General features: G+C 42.8%; 1 protein-coding gene across 5 annotated transcripts in view; it reads right to left on the bottom strand.

Annotated features, from left to right (window-relative positions):
- GXYLT1 (glucoside xylosyltransferase 1) overlaps window positions 1–15,269 on the bottom strand; it is a 72,543-nt gene that overhangs the window by 40,214 nt on the left and 17,060 nt on the right. For all 5 annotated transcript variants that reach the window (XM_087723574.1, XM_087723573.1, XM_014057592.2 and 2 more), the window contains 3 exons: window positions 9,891–10,142; window positions 8,717–8,840; window positions 330–502 (listed from right to left, as the gene is read on the bottom strand). In XM_087723574.1, coding sequence (XP_087579700.1) covers window positions 330–502; window positions 8,717–8,840; window positions 9,891–10,142 — 549 coding nt within the window. The remainder of the gene's footprint in view (window positions 1–329; window positions 503–8,716; window positions 8,841–9,890; window positions 10,143–15,269) is intronic.

Raw genomic sequence — 15,269 nt, 5'->3', positions numbered from 1 at the left:
GCATGGAATTTCTTAATCATAATATTGTGCTCCTGAGTCAAAATAATGAGTCTCACCTGGTCTTGATGAATTTAAAATTAGAAAGCTTAATACTGGAGGTTTTCAGTGTCTCACTGAAATCAATACTGTAATTAAGCCTTACTTCCTTTCAAAGTCTATTTTATTTTTGAATATTTCAGAACAGATTCTGGAATGTCCACTTTCAATGTGTTTATTTACTTTTAAAAAATAAATGTGTTTATTTATTTTTAAAAATAAGTAAAATGGTGGAGGTAAAGTTCTCCGAATTATTTTTAATTTTAAAAGTTCAAATTAAAATGTTTACTTACATTTTTAATTGCATAATAAACAGTACGAAACGTTGGCTGCTTATCATCATGGTAAACTCCTCTATTTCCATGAAGAATGAATATTCCTTCCTTTTCTGCCTCTTGGCAATTGCTCCCATAAATACAATGGTCGGGCCGATAGTTCCATTGGCAAGGGAAAACAAAAAGGCTTTCTAGAGAAAAACAAAAAAAAATCATCTATTATAATTTTTCCAGGCAAACTATTCATTGAAGGACTTAGACTATCAAGTCCAAGCCCTTGTTCAATGGAAAAATCAAAGTTAAAAGTATGTCCAAAGTTTGCTGACCACACTTTGCCTGAATACTGTACATACAACGAAGTGAAATTTATACTGTCATTTGATAACTGGTTCAACTGTTGAAATGCATTACCATTAAAAGAAAATTTCCTAGCATTGAACTGAAATGTCTTCCTCCAATTTAGAATAGAATAACAGAGCTGGATGGGACCTTGGAGATCTTCCAACCCCCTTGCTTAGGAAGGATTTCAATATTCAATCTCTTCTTAAAAACTTCTGGAGGCAAGCTGTTCCACTGATTAATTGTTCTGTTAGGAAATGTCTCCTTAGTTCTAGGTTGCTTCTCTCCTTGATTAGTTTCCACCCATTGCTTCTTGTCCTGCCCTCAGGTACTTTGGAGAATAGCTTGACTCCCTCTTCTTTGTGGCAACCCCTGAGATATTGGAACACAGCTGTCATGTCACCTCTATTCCTTCATCAAACTAGACATACCCAATTGCAGCAACTGTTCTTTGTATGTTTTAGCCTCCAGTCCCCTAATCATCTTTCTTGCTCTTTTCTGCATTCTTTCTAGAGCAGTGGTTCCCAACCTGGGCCCCAGGCCCCACCAGGGGGGGGGGGGAATTCGAAAATGAGCTTTTAACTGAACTTTTAAAAGCCTGCTAATTGTTCTTATATATTTGTGGTGAAACAGCTGTGTTTCATTTACCTAGTGTTGTCTTTGTTAAAGTGCATTTTCTAGTTCCTGGTCCGAAAAGGATATCCCAGAGAGGAGGGAGCAAATGCCAGCCAATCCAGATGTGTTCCCACTAAGGAGCATGGGACTGGCAGTCTCTCTCTTTTTCCGGTGCGCTTTGCTGCTGATTGCAGGGAGAGCTGACAGAGTGGATGGCTGCTGGGGGAAGCCCAGCAGTGGGATACAGAACCAGGACCCAAGTTTAAGTAAGAAATTGTTAGATTTACTGTTATATATAGTCTGTGTTTTCCCAGGCTGTGTTTTACAAGACTTTTCCTCTCAGAGCAATATGCGGCTGGCCCACGCATGTATAGAACTTGCTAGGCCTGTATGATTCATCTCCACCTACTAAACTACCAAAGCATTTCCCTATTATGCTGCAGGTTCAAACCAAGTGGGCAAGTAAGGGGGGGGGGGTGTCATACGTTACAATCCCCCTTTCATTCATGACAATTATTATTCATAAATTAAGCTAAGAATGGTTTTTTTTTAATTTCCCTCTTTCTGCACCATCTTCTTTTAATAGTTATTTCTTTTAATAATTTGCATCATTTCAAAAGTTTTTCTCACATTTATTTATTTTAGTCACAAACCAAATGCATAAAATGAGTAGTGCAAGCAAGAAAAAAGTTCGTCAGTATTGACAAGAATATTTCCTTGGCTTCATACCCGCAAGCCATGATGAACAGTCACTTTTCTGCCTCTTATGCCAACAATGTTTGACCAACGAATCAATGAAACAAGATCATCTTGAGGCGCATTTGAAGGCGAAACATAGTGTGTATGTAAATTCAGATTTTTTTAAATAAGTTTTTTTTTTTTTTCAAAACAGACACAACACAAAAAATCCTTTCTTTACCATACTGTAGAAAGTGTATCAGTTGGTTACAAAAAGTTTTCGTGCATTTCTTTCATAGTCACCCATGATTCATATTAATTCTACTATTTTAAATGAAATCTATTTGTACATATTACCATCATCCTACCCCCATTCTGGTTTGACTATAATTGTTTAAACGTCCTATAATGTGGCATTTTAATGTTCTCATGCATCATGCAATAACAACCGCTCCCAACAAAATTGTGAAGGTTATATCAAGATGCTCTTCTGCCTGATGAAAGAAATGTCCTTCTGGGTTCGGCTCCAAGTGGAGAAAAAGACACTGGAGACATGGAGGCTGCTTGGAAAGATGGTTTATTGTTGGACAGGACCACATGGCTTGAACCCTGAACAGAAAAGGTGATTACATACTTCAGTGTTGCTGGAGAAGAAAAGGCCCGAGGGAGGGGCTTGCTAGGCTTTTTATAACCTGTTCAGTCCCACCTCTCTGTTTCCTGTTCCTGTCTAAGAAATGTATTCTGATTGGTTGTCAGACTCCCATAGGGCCATGCAGGGGCAACTCTCTGGGCTGTGTTTTGAATCCAGGTTTAATTGAGTCATCAGATGCCATGCGATCAGTTGAGTAAAGGGCCAATATTATGCCTTTACTCCCATCCCTCCTGGAGTTGCAGTGGAGAAGTCTTTATTATGTAAAAGGGACTTCTTAATGGCCCATTAACAGTGAGGATGGGAAGGAAGCTACAGGCAACTATTCTTTCTTTTAAAACATGTTTCTTTCTTTTCCAAGGTGGCGCAGTGGTTAAATGCAGCACTGCAGGCTACTGCTAGATCAGCAGTTCAGCGGTTCAAATCTCACCGGCTCAGGGTTGACTCAGCCTTCCATCCTTCCGAGGTGGGTAAAATGAGGACCCAGATTGTTGGGGGCAATATGCTGACTCTCTGTAAACCGCTTAGAGAGGCCTGAAAGGCCTATGAAGCGGTATATAAGTCTACTGCTATTGCTATTCATCCTAAAACATACCAAAACTCAAAACATAACCACATACTGGCATCTCATTTGCTATTTCTAGTATCCCAATAACACTATTCCTTATGGCCTATTCTAGCTAAACATCAATAACATTTAGTAACAAAGGTTTCTAATCTTCCTTTCCAAATCACTGTTTACAATTTACATCCAATTTCCCCATGTTGTACCCATACCTATATAGACATTGTTATCATTATCTCTCCTTTATTTGACTATATCCATTATCATAATTTAGTTCTTTTTTATTAATCTTTATATGTAACCCAGCCATTTCTCATCTTTCTTTCATAGGTACCATTCAATATTCATATCCAATTACTACTTATTATGTAATGTATACATATGTATACATTATTATCATTTTCAATTGTTTATTTAACCACTAAATTTAGTCACTAAATTTCATTGTCCAACTAGTTTTAGATTAAACACTTTCATCTATCAGCCTGTATCTTTCCAGTAGTGAAACAGTTTCATGTCTTCTGTCATTTGTGGCATAAGTCCTCTAATTGTCTCCTTAATCAAGTTTGTATGGACTCTTCTTTGCAACTCCTTGTTTATTGATTCTCTCATGTAATTTCAATTCCTTCTTCTTTTTCCTTAATCAGCTTGTCTTTAATTGTCAGTGCTGTTATCGATGGTGTTACTAATAAAATTTCTCCCTTTAAATCCATAAATTCTTTTATTTTTTCTTCTTCATCTGGTTTGGGGCAAAAACCCAGCCTGAAGATGGTGAGTGAGACCGCGCCGAAACTTTGCCAAGACAATCTCAATCTTACATGGGAAAAGGCCTGAATACAACAAGACCAGCATACATACATAAATACACACACACACGGTTTTATGTTTATTCCAATTTTGAAGGGAGGAGTGTCAGTGAATGAAAGTTCATGAATTGGAATAGACATGGTAACAGATCAGTCAATGGGAACTGTTTGGTGACTCAGGCAGCTCAGGCAGAGCCTGGGCGTGGCTTAGCTTGACTGATCTGTATGAGTTGCTTTGCCTTGCAATATTGCCTTTGTATTATTATTGCTTGTGATGATTGATTCTGTACTTCTGGATTCTGAGTTTTGGTTCTGGCTTCTGCTGTATGGTATTGTATATAAAGATGTTTCTTATATAAATGAATCCTCTGTGTTATTTACTTGTGTGCTGGTTAGATTGCTGCAAACTCTAACATATTCATATACTTGATCAGTAGAGAGATCCTTTACAACACTGTTGCTCAGTGAAACAAGAGATTCACCAATTGAAACTCGGTGAATGACCAATTTCAAGTTCTGTTGAAATGTCCAGCATTTTGCCAATTTTATCTACCCATTTGTTGTTAGACAAGGTCTTATCATCCTATGTTATGATTAAGTGCTGCAGGGGTAACTCATTTGTGTGGAGTGCACACCAGACGGATCAACTTCCAGTCAAGCTTGATCTTTACGCAATGCGTGGCACCACCTTCACAGCCAGTCTTAACATTTGTAGAATTTCCGCCATTGGCTTCAAGCTTTTTTCAATGCTTCCTTCTTCATGAAATACATGAGATCATCTACAATAATTTGAGCAGGTTTTTCTGTTTTTGAGTCTTTCTCTGGAGTGAAATGATTTAAGATATTTTCTATCTGACTCACTGTATACACAATAATGTTCTTCTTTGATGGTATTGGGGAATTGTCTGAACTGTTTGCTTTCAGCATGACTTTAGTTGCATCGAAGACAAATGTTGATAATTACCTGAATGTCGCTTCTCATGACATCTGTGGGAGGTGCCACTGGTGGGCTGTTATCAGCGCTGATTGGTCCATAGACTGAGAGAAAGTATTGCAGCCATGCCTCTCCTCCTTCTGCCCCAGTTTCGAGGTTGTGTCAAGTAGAATTTTGTGCAAAAGAAATCACAACAAGGGCAGCCCCTTCCATGGCAGTCCACTAAGAACTAACTAGGGTTGGATGTGACACCTCCTGCAGATGTCATGAGAAGCGACATTCAGGTAAGTACCAATGTTCGTTCTCCATGGCATATTGCGGGAGGTGCTACTGGTGGGACCTATCCAAGCTACCGTCCACAGGGTGCGAAAAGACTTATGAATCCGTAGCAGCTGTGGTGCCCACTACCTGTTGCAACACCCTGCGTCCAAAGGACGCTTCTGCTAACACATAAGCATCTAGACGATAGTGTCTTGTGAAAGGTGTAGGGGAGGCCCAAGAGGCCGCTCTACATATGTCCTCAAATAGAGCTCTTGTTGCCCAAGCCGCTATGGGGACCTCACTCCTTGTTGAGTGGGCCATAATATCTTGAGGTGGAGGGCGCCCCTTTGTCTCATAAGCCAAGGCAATAGTTCTCTCCTATAGTGGTAGGTGTAACTCTAGCACCCAGAGTGGCTGGTTGGAAGGACACCAGCAATGCCTCTGATCTTTGAATTTGAGCCGTCTGAGATAAATTCTCAATGCCCCACGGACATATAGCCTGTGCCAGAGCCGCTCTCTTGTGTGGGATGGAGCCAGACAGAAATTGGGTAAGACTACTTCCTGTGCCCTAGGGAAAGGAGTATTTACCTTCGGGAGGAAGAATTACTCTGTCCTGGTGGAAGACACACAAGTCGTCTCAAGAAGAAAGAGCCCTGAGCTCTGAAATGTGCCTGGCTGATGTAATGGCTATCAGGAACGGAACTTTCATTGTCAGGAGCTGGAGAGAGACTGTGCATATAGGCTCAAATGGAGGTCCTATAAGTGCTTGAAGGACCAATGGTAAATCCCAGGTCGGAAAACTGTTTTAAATATGCTTGAATCTATGTTAAATCTATGTAGAGTATAGATATATAAAATGTATAGCTTATAAAATATTAAATTCTTTGATATAAGATCACTGTGGTAGATATAACAATATTTAAATACCATAAATAAGGAAAAGGTATCTGATGTGTACAAAGCTGGTTGTAAATGAGTCCAATCCAAAGTCCTACGTTGGGAATACCACAGTTCTTATTCCATGATCTCTCTATTCCCTTGCAACTTCTGTTTCCTGTTCTCTGTGCTTCAAAATAACCGCTGCCCTCAAATTGCCGTCACTGTCCTTTCTCTTCGTTTTCTTCTGCCTCTGTCTCTTCTATTGCAAAAGGAGTCTGTTCTTTCCTTCTTTCTCAATTTGTTCACCACCCACACAAAACTCTCAATTTGTATCACCGCAGATCCAGTCTCAGAAATCAGTAGAAATTCTCCACTCAGCAACCACAATCACTTTCATTCTCTACAGATTCTGTAATTAGTCTTCTTCCTCTTTCTGATCCCCACTGCTCAGGCGCCGCTCGTTCCCTCTTTGGCGACTCACTTAATTGCTGTTATCGTTAATTCCACCAACTTGGAGAAGTGTCTCAGAGTTTCACTTTGTTTAACACTGTCCACCAAGTGGCATACTTCTGCCACTTCTCACTTTTTGCTTCCTCCACCATTAATCAGGCTGTCACATCTCTGGACCAGGCCATGACTAAGCCATGACAGCTAGTCTCTTCTGTGTCAGATTTCAGGGATTCCACCCTTCGCAACAGGAGATCACTCTTCTCCCCGTCACCACTGGATTATCCCCTCTCTATCGCTGTCCTCTCCAAGGCCCAGCTTTGCTGCTGACAGCCTCCAGACATGAAAAATCAGACAGAGAGAATGGAGATTCTTTCCCCTGTAACTGCTCCAACATGACATCAACCCCAGAAGTCTAGGAATCATTTAATAACCGGTAAGTGCGATAAGGGAACTTGACCCACCCCAGAAAATACAGTGGAAAGGGACGCAATTTCATGGCGCAGTATGAAATACTCAGTATGGTATTGAGGCGTCAGATGGTGTTATGGACGCCGATAGACACCACTTGGCGAATGCTGACCATGTGGAATTATAGATCCTCATGGTTGACGTTCACCTGGATGCCTCCAAGGTAGAGATGACCCTAGTGGAGAAGTTCACATCCCTCAGGAGGCCCCGTTCAAGTGACAGGCGGTCAGGTGGAGCCATTGGGGCTCTGGATATATCAAGACGTCCTGGCACAAACAGATCTATTCCCTGGGAATTCTCCAAAGTGGGGACGCAGACATCTGCACTAAATCTGCATACCAAAGTCCTCCTGGGCCAGTTTGGCACTATCAGTATTACTTCCGCCCCCTCTGACTTTATCTTCCTGATGGTCCCTGGAAGAAGGGAAAGGGGGGGGAAAAGCGTACAATAGGCCTCTCGGCCAGTTGCATCTCAGAGCATCTGTGTCCTCTACCTCTTGGGTCCGGTATCTGGATATAAACCAAGGAAGCTGTGCATTCTCCGGGGTGGCAAACAGGACCATCATTGGGGTTCCGAATTGGCGGCAACTACAACGAAACAGATCTGTATGGAGCTGCCACTCCCCAGGGTCCATGGTGGCCCGACTGAGCAAATATGCTTGATGGTTGGCAGTCCCAAAATATGGTACACTACAATCAAGGCCACGTGTATCTCCGCCCATGAAATGAATCTGTGTGCCTCTGTCCACAAGGCCCTCGAGTGCATGCTGCCCTGCCTGTTTACATGTGCCTTGGTGGCGATGTTGTCGGTGAGAAGTAACACATGCTTATGTTAACAGTCTAGTTGAAAATGGCAAAGCGCCAGGAGCGACCACCGGAGCAACAGGTGGACCTGAGGAGGCACTTGAATGGTCAAAGGTGAATTGCTCATCATTTGTCTGATATGGGATTAAGGCCCACTGTAATGTCCTGGAATGAAAGCGCACCCAGAGCACTATCCCAATGCACGAAATCATTATGCCTAGTAGTTGTGAAAGGTCTACTATGAATACTACCCGCCTGGAACGCACCTTACGAATTAATTTCTGTAGGTTGGACCAGCAAACAACAAGTCCAAATTCCACCTGGCGTCTACCCCATATGCGGGACGGTCTCTTACGCGGGAAGGTCCTTGGACCTTATCCTTGTAGAGAACAAGGACAAAAAGTAAGTGCTTCCCACTACAGCCAAGTGCCAGGAGAACCAGCTAACTAGCATCATCGCTATTTTGTCTCTTAACAGTAGGCCATATCTGAAAATTTTGGGTGTTGGAAGTTCAGACAGCAACAAGTCTCTGCCAGTCCCAATTATGTTGCTCGTATGAGTGAACATTCCCAGTCTTGTTTTTTTTTAGAAGCCATTACAGATCAGTTACGACACTCACAAGAAGGCCAGCAGTATTAACACTGTCAGAGAAAATAACATTTAACAAAAAGAGAAAGACAGCTGAACCTGTGAAATGAAACAAGCAAAATGTTAAAATGTTATGATATTTTTGTAGTTATTAATGAAGCACAACTAAATTATATTAAAGTAACCAAAATATATTTACAAAACCCAAGGCATGCCACAACTTTTGAACACTCTAATTTTTTGAAATTGAAAGTTGAAAAAATTGACACACAACAAATTTCTTGGGAGCACTTTAAAACATTTATATAATAAAAATAGCAATATCATATTAAGATTGAGAATTAAAATTGCATTTTTAAAAGAAACTTACCAGGATTATGAAAAAACATAATGTTCAAAAGATCCTGATCGCCCCATGTTATATTCAACTTGTATTTTTTCAGCAATGGCATGAGAATTTCTTCCCAACGTAATCGTACTGATGTCATATCATTCTTCAAAATCAAAATACCAGAATTAGAAGTAAGGGAATTTAGATCCTATTTTTTATGGTAAAATATATGCTTCTTTACTCTTTATCATACAATGCCTTATTTTTATGCAGTATTGTGTCTCAGTAATGTCTTTTTAATTTAAGTAGGCAATATTTTTTTAATTACTAAATATTTATAACAAATAAAACCTGAAGAATCTTCAGTTTAGATTCTACCAGATTCAACTACAAACTTCTAAAAGTACAATATACCCAAGGATCAATATAAAATATTTTCCAAAAATGAATAAGAAAGGATATGCAAAAACAGAGATTTATGTATAGTGTTGTCTAATGCATGAAACATTTCTAGATTAAACAAAATAATGTTCTGCTAACTATAAATATCTAAATTTAAAAATGGCAGACATGTCTAAAGAATAGTTTCAATTTTCCAATGCAAGGTTAATTCCTGGATCTTCCTACTGCTTTTTCTTTTTTTAAATAATTTTTTTCAGGGCACAAATGACACATGGAATCCTAAGACATGCTAGAAAGCACCGGAAAGTCATATTTTCAGTTCAAATATTCTAAAATTCAAAACTGGAAAGGGTAATAGATATATTTCCACACTCTGATTTCGAGTTTGCATTTTTACATTGGAATGAAACACTTATGAACAATGTCCTTAAAGAGAACATTATTTTGGATAGATTGTGAGAATGAAACAAATGTCTTAAAATGACTACATAATCTTACATGCATTCTAAAGCTTTAAGTCAATAGTCTAATAGCGCCACCTTCTGGTTTAGATTGCATACTCATAGTACAAATCACTGAGTCAGTTTAACATGAAGTTTCAAGATAAAAGAACAATGAGAAATGACTAGGTAGAAAGAAGAAAAAAAACAAATGACAAAAAGTATTTCATTTAAAATAACATTGAGAATCAACAGTATATGGTGCTTATATGGGATTAGTTAAAATCCATTCTGGGATATTACTAAAAAAACATGATGTTTTAATTTATATAAAAGTACCAAAAATGAAAAAAAATACCAAAGCACACTACCTTGAAATATTTTCTTCTAATGCGGGTCATGTTCATTAACATGACTCCAGAATTGATTCCAGTTTTTCCATAATAAGGATGCCTAGCAAAGCGATTATACCACCCAATACGAGGTTCTTCATGCTCTGGTGCCATAGCAGCAATCTGAGTAGAGTTGAATTTTTTCAGGAAAGACCAGATTTCATCAACAGGACTTAAGAACAAGATGTCTGTGTCAACATATAGTAGAGAGTCCACATTACTGAGGATTAACTATAGAAGGAAAAAAATTGGTAACAAAATTAACATCAAACTCTAACATTTTATGCAATTTGCTATTGTGAAGGTTTTATTTATGATTATTGAACTACAAAAGTAGCCATTTAAACACCTCTTTTTTAAATTATCTATTTTTTACTTTGATGAACTGAGTATAAAGCATACAAGAGCACGTTAACTATGAGATAATTCCTTGTAGGTTGAATTTAATTTTTTTAAATAAGGTGTTACATTAGCATGCAATTTTATTTTTGAAATGTTACTGGTTTTCTGTTTTCCTGCTTTTAATATTGGAATCTGGACTCTTATTAAAAAGTTGCTTAATCTGTTGATTTGTTATCCATTCAATATAAGGCTCAAAAAAGCTTTCTTTACCTGAATGTTCCAATAAAAAAGAATAAAAATGATAGTCCTAGGCATGAATTCTAAGTAATGAGTCATAGCAAAAAAAAGTGTCTCCAAGGAAATGTCTATACAGGAAGAAGTCCATGAAGAGGCCGCTGAAGTTGATGAATGTTATTAAACAAATCAGCTGCTATGTGAAGATGGCAAAATAATAACAGGCAGCAGAAAACAGGCAAAGCATCTTTGATTTTACTTCAGTCTTCTCAAGAAGGCATATATTCCATTAATGAAATGTGAAGAATATGAATGGGCAGATGGATAGAAATATAGATCAGGGAATATAAATTTACTGTAAATGAGCTTAATTTCCAAAAGCCAGAAGAATTGCATGAGATGGTATTAAAGCAGTGGTTCTCAACCTTCCCAATGCCGCAACCCTTTAATACAGTTCCTCATGTTGTGGTGACCCACAACCATATAATGGGTGTCTCAGTTCCTATGATTATCAAAAATATGTGTTTTCCGATGGTTTTAGGCGATTCCTGTGAAAGGGTCGTTTGACCCTCAAAGTGGTCCCAACCCACAGGTTGAGAACCACTGTATTAAAGGAGCTTGCTAATTATCTAGCTGAACTTTTACAAATTATTTTTGCGAAAGCCTGAAAACTAATTAAGTGCCAGTGGGCAAAGGTTGCACCGGAGGTGGGCCACCACAGCTGCAAGCTTTGTGAAGGTCCTGGGTGCAGACGAGAGGCTGAAGGGGAGAGCCCTGTACTGGTAATGCCTCCCATCGTAGTGGAACCGCAGGAACCTCCTGTGCGCTGCATGAATGGGAACGTGCAGGTAACCCTATGGAGGTGAGCAGGTCTCCTTGCCTTATGCAATCCAGGATGGAGTGGAGGGATTGCATCTTGAATCGCTTGTAGGCCAGATGCTGATTCAGGTGCTTCAGATCCAAGATAGCCCTCCACCCCTCCCTGAGCTTTTCAGGACCAGGAAAAGAATGGAATAAAATCCCTGCTTTTCCTGATCCTTCGGTATGGGTTCTATGGCCCTTATTTGGAGAAGGTGGTGAATCTCCGCCTGCATGAGGAATCCCTTTAGGGGATTCTTGGGAGTTGGACAACGAATGAATGTCTGTTGGGGAAACGACAGAAATTCTAAGACTAGACCCCTCCTGATTGTGTTGAGAACCCATGAGTCTGTGGTGATTTCCTCCCACTTGTCGGCATAAAGTTGCAGCTGACCCCTTATGGGAGGGACGCGGTGATGGTAACTTGCCGCATCGGAATTGGCAGGGGTTGGAACCGCCACGAAATGGCTTCCGAAAGGAATGCTGTTGTTGTCTACCCCATGTTCTGAAGAAATTCCTATCTTGATCCCTGTCACCTGCCTGAGAGTAGGGTCTATGGTAGGAAGAGGTGGTGGACGCCTGAGCGGACTCCTGCGTTTGAAAGGACTGTTTTCTGAATGAATTGGAATTTTTTCGCTCATTTTTCTTCAGAGTGGCTGGAAGGACCTTCCGTTTGTCCTTCGTCTCAATCCCCCTTTGAAGGGAGCAGAAGCAAGCTTCCACTTTGCCTTCATGCCCGCCTGTCAGTGGCGAAGCCACAGCAGGCTGTGCGAAGTTACGTTGGATGCCAATGCCCGGGACACGAACTTCACCGCATTCAGCGAGGCGTCGGCCGAATACTCCACTGCGGTAATAATTTTACTGAGATTGTGACACCACCAAGATCCCTCAGAGGGAGGTTTGGATCTCAGTTGTCTCAGCCAGAGGAGGGAGGTCCTGGTGAAAAATGAAGCAGAGGTGGATGCTCTGATGGCCCGGGCAGCCGCCTGATGCGTCTTATGACAGGCCTTCTCGGATCTTTTGTCTTCTGCCTTGAGACCATCCAGTAGGTCCGCCGGCAGGTTCCAATTGGAAGTCAAGGAGACCACCGGGGCATCTACCACAGGTAACTTCAAAATATCCTCCATCCTAGTCTCTACAGAATACAAGGATTTATCCCCACTGCTAGGATTGGTCAAGGTACCGGGCTGTGCCCATTGTCTTTGGACAGCGTCCATGAATAAATCTGGAACCGGAATCAGTTCCCGAGTAGGAGCATGCTCCTTGAACAGACCTTCTTTGGAGTCTTTGGAGGAGGAGGATGGTACAGTCGTACTCTTAGGAGTAGACCCTAGCTCGGTGGATGCTTTGGCCTTGTGTAGGATGGCCTTAAACAAGGATGGCTTGAACAACACAGTGAAGGCGGGCTTATCGGAAGATCCTCATCCTCAGATAATTCAAATTCCTCGGCCTCCTCCTCCTCCCAGACAGATTCCTCTGTGGCAACCGAGGTGCCAGGAGAGGCTGGGGCCTGGTCCCTGACCTGGAGGCGGTCTTGCTTTAGATATACCCGCTGCGCGGGCATCTTTCTGCCTGATCCCCTCGGCTATGCCCTGGGAGATGGCTTGGGCAATCACTTCCTTCATCTCTGCGGACAGGGCTGGGCCTTTATCCTCCCTGGGTCGAGCCCTCGACGGAGCGATCTGGACCCTGTTCCCACCCGAGCCAGTTCCCTCCTCCGCTGAGAGGACGCCCTGAAAGGATTCCAGCTCCTCTCTGAGGGATGAACTGGGTGATTCAGGTAGCCCCAGGAGGCATCGGGGGAAGACTCCCGCGATTCCTCCCCAATTAATGAGGGAGACCTGTTCCCCTGAGGTGAACCAGGTTCTCTCTCCTACATCTGGCCAGAGGGTGGACATGGCAATGAATCCATCTGCTCAGGGGATTTGCTCTGTCTTTGGGCCTGCTGAAATTTGTACTCCACAGGCTTATGCTTCCGGGTTCCCTCCCTGGGTTTGTCCTTATTCCCTGAGGGTCCCGGCGAGGCCTCCCTTCCCCCCTTTGGGTGGAGGATCTAGCCTACTGCGTTTGGAGGAGGGCCTTGCCTGCACCTCCATCTGCCATGATGATCTGCAGAAACCTTGATGGTGTAGATGCTTGAAGCAGAGATGGTACTGAAGCAGTAGACAGCTACCAGGCATGAGCCAGTTGGCTACAGAATGCCCGCAGATCAACGTCTGAGAGGAGGGACGCCTGTTGCTCAAAACCCTCCTCAGGCCGCCCTCAAGGTCCCTGAGTGGTCGGTGCGGGAAGGTAGACCTTGCCGGCGTCTCAGACAAGGCCAAACACTTCCTGGCAGCAATCTGCAGCTGAGGGGTTTAAACGCAACTTTTCATATCTTTTTGCGGCTCCAAACTGCTCTCTATGTAAATCAGTCACTTTAAAATGGCCAACCCACGCCGCCGCTCATGGAGTCCAAGATGAAAGTTAGCAACCAGCAAAAAGCACGTGAAATGCTTTAAAATGGCTGCCGCACTTGCCGGGCTGAGGAGAAACCGCTGACACCGCTGGAGCTCTCAAGCGTTCCGGGCGGCGCTATTAACAACAGCGGCTGGGGAAAAATGGACAGGAACCCTCCCGCCTCCGGACAAGCATCTCCTTTGTTCTCACTCTGCTTGCGACCAGCAGCTCACTGGAACCCGGCAGCCCTCTCAGCAATTCAAAAGGTACAAGTTTTTTCCTTTGAGCTTTGTCTACCTATATCTAGCTAAAGAGAGTTCTATACAAAAATAAAAAAGTGAGATAATTCTCTATGCACAATTTGGAGAGTCCAATCTATTTGACCTAGAACTGAGGAGCTCCCCAACATTAGTCCTAACAGGCAGACTGAGTTTTTAAACTGATCTCAATGAGGCAAAGGGAGGCGTGGTCAAAGAAAAATCCACTCAGTCCTAGGGCAGGTAGACTGTGTTAACCCATCCTTGGACTCTCCAAGCAGCGCACAGGAGAACTGAAGAGATTACATTTTATGTTCATTCAAACAGCAATAACTTACCAAATAACTCACTTTTCTCTGGAAGCATATTTATTTATGAGGAAGTGGACAAGGCCATGGGAGCGGTGAGTGCCTCCACTTGCGTGCTGGACCCGTGCCCCTCCTGGCTGGTCGCGAACAGCAGGGAGGTGACAAGGGGCTGGATCCAGACGATAGTTGTCACCTCTCTTCGGAAGGGATTCTTCCCGCCCCTCCTAAAGGCGGTGGTGGTGAGACCCCTCCTGAAGAAGTCGTTGTTGGACCCAGCCATTTTAAGTAACTACCGTCCAGTTTCCAACCTCCCCTTCGTCGGGAAGGTTGTTGAGAAAGTGGTGGCCTCTCAGCTCCGGCGGTCCTTGGATGAAACCGATTATCTGGATTCCTTTCAGTCCGGATTTAGGCCTGGCTACAGCACAGAAACTGCTTTGGTCGCGCTGATTGATGATCTCTGGAGAGCCAGGGATGGGGGTCATGCCTCCGTCCTAGTGCTCCTTGACCTCTCAGTGGCCTTCGATACCACCGACCATGGTATCCTTCTGCGACGGTTGCGGGAGGTGGGAGTGGGAGGCACAGTTCTTCGGTGGTTCTCCTTCTACCTCTCCGACAGGTCGCAGTCGGTGTTGGTTGAAGGGCAGAGGTCGACCCCTAGGCCCCAGGTAATTCGAGGCCCTACCCACTTGGCGGGACATACACTCGACCTCGTATTCCTCTCGGAGCAGTGGAGTTATGATCTTGGTCTGAGGGGAAATGAGACCATTCCCCTGTCGTGGTCAGACCACTACCTACTGAGGCTAGACTTCCGGAGGCCAAACCCCCACCGTGGGGAGGAGGAACCGACCAGGTGGTTCCGCCCCAGGCGACTGATGGACCCTGTTAGGTTCCAGACGGAGCTTGGGGTCATTCCAGATGCT

Source organism: Thamnophis sirtalis, unplaced genomic scaffold (assembly GCF_051295495.1).
Source record: "Thamnophis sirtalis isolate CommonGarterSnake01/CBP01778 unplaced genomic scaffold, rThaSir2_p1.2 scaffold_9, whole genome shotgun sequence".
Classification (NCBI taxonomy): Eukaryota; Metazoa; Chordata; class Lepidosauria; order Squamata; family Natricidae; genus Thamnophis; species Thamnophis sirtalis.
Note: the sequence above shows the minus strand (reverse complement) of the source record. Positions and strands in the feature narration are given on the sequence as shown.